The sequence below is a fragment of the Charadrius vociferus genome, unplaced genomic scaffold, assembly GCF_000708025.1.
Source record: "Charadrius vociferus isolate BGI_N301 unplaced genomic scaffold, ASM70802v2 scaffold257, whole genome shotgun sequence".
Lineage (NCBI taxonomy): Eukaryota > Metazoa > Chordata > Aves > Charadriiformes > Charadriidae > Charadrius > Charadrius vociferus.
Window position 1 is genome coordinate 66,880 of NW_009649473.1, and position 1,432 is coordinate 68,311.

The 1,432-nt window shown below is 48.2% G+C and overlaps 1 protein-coding gene across 1 annotated transcript; it reads left to right on the forward strand.

Annotated features, from left to right (window-relative positions):
* The first annotated feature begins 444 nt into the window (after positions 1–444).
* On the forward strand, positions 445–1,107 carry DNAJB8 (DnaJ (Hsp40) homolog, subfamily B, member 8). The gene has a single exon (XM_009889849.1). It carries the CDS (start codon positions 445–447, stop codon positions 1,105–1,107), a length of 663 nt encoding a protein of 220 aa, XP_009888151.1.
* The last annotated feature ends 325 nt before the right edge of the window (positions 1,108–1,432 follow it).

The following is a 1,432-nucleotide window of genomic DNA, read 5'->3' on the forward strand; positions in this document are numbered from 1 at the left end:
ACTAAGTATCTGAGAATCCCACCTTTCAGCAGGTACAGGCAAAAAATAATCCGACAAAGTCATACATCACAGCTGTAACGGCAACTGCAACGTCACATGTATGATCTACATTTAAGAACACAAGGCCAGTGACACCCAGCTCCACCCTAGAATGAATTCGGGTCAACTCCGCAATGATTGGCTGAGCCCCCTCTGAGGTCACAGTCTCATGATTTGTGAACAACAGGCTTAAAAAAAAGGACATGGTCAAGCAGCACTGTGTGGCTTGGTGACGCCAGAAGACAGAGCAGATCAAGGGACACACTGAGGATCTACCCACTCCCTGAGGAGTGCAGCAGCATTAGGTGTCCAGGAGTCTTTGCATGCTGGTCATTCCTGTACTTCACATCCTTGGTGGGAGAGAGGTATCAGGCATCTTCCAAGAAGTCCCACCTTTCCTTTGAGATGGTGGACTATTACAAAGTCCTTGGACTGCAAAAAAGTGCCTCACAGGAGGATGTTAAGAAATCCTACCACAAACTGGCACTGAAATGGCATCCTGATAAGAATCCCAGCAACAAGGAGGAAGCTGAAAAGAAATTCAAAGCAGTCGCTGAGGCATACAAGGTTTTGTCCGACCCTCAGAAACGATCACTCTATGACAGGTCTGTTAAAGAGCGCAGATCCAGCAGAGGAAGAAGTGCCACGGGGGGTCATAATGTCTCCTTTGATTCCACTTACGTGTTCCATGACCTCGAGGACATCTTTAGGGACGTCTTTGGAGGGATGGATACCTTTGTACATGATTTCTGGGACCCCTTCAACAATGGTGAAAACTGGCACGGGACAAGTGGAAGAGGAAGAAGCTCCAGCCTGTATTCTGACTTTATGGAGTCATTCATGCCATGGAATTCATTCAGCCCCGGCAAGCAGCCCACCTCCTCCTTTGCTGAGGACACAGCTGGGCCACACAGTGTCAGATCAGTGTTGACTACTACTGAAGTGATCAATGGCAAGAGGATCACCACCCGGAAAATCATTGAGAATGGGCAGGAGAGAACAGAAGTGAAAGAAGATGGCCAGCTGAAGTCTGTGATAATAAACGGGAGAGACCACCTGAAACTATAAAGTCCCCCAGAACAAGCATTAGCTGCAAGCTCTGGGATGTGCTCTCATTGCTCAACAGATGGGATCTACTACAAGCAGTAACAATAAATGCTGAGTTCATGACACAATTGATGCAGACTTCTTGAACACACAAGAAGTGTGTTCAAGCACAAGCTTGAACGTAGGAAGTTCCATCTTAACATGAGGAGGAACTTCTTTACTTTGAGGGTGACAGAGCACTGGCACAGGCTGCCCAGAGAGGTTGTGGAGTCTCCCACTCTGGAGACATTCCAAACCCGCCTGGACGCTGTCCTGTGCAACCTGTTGTAGGTGACCCTGCCCTGGT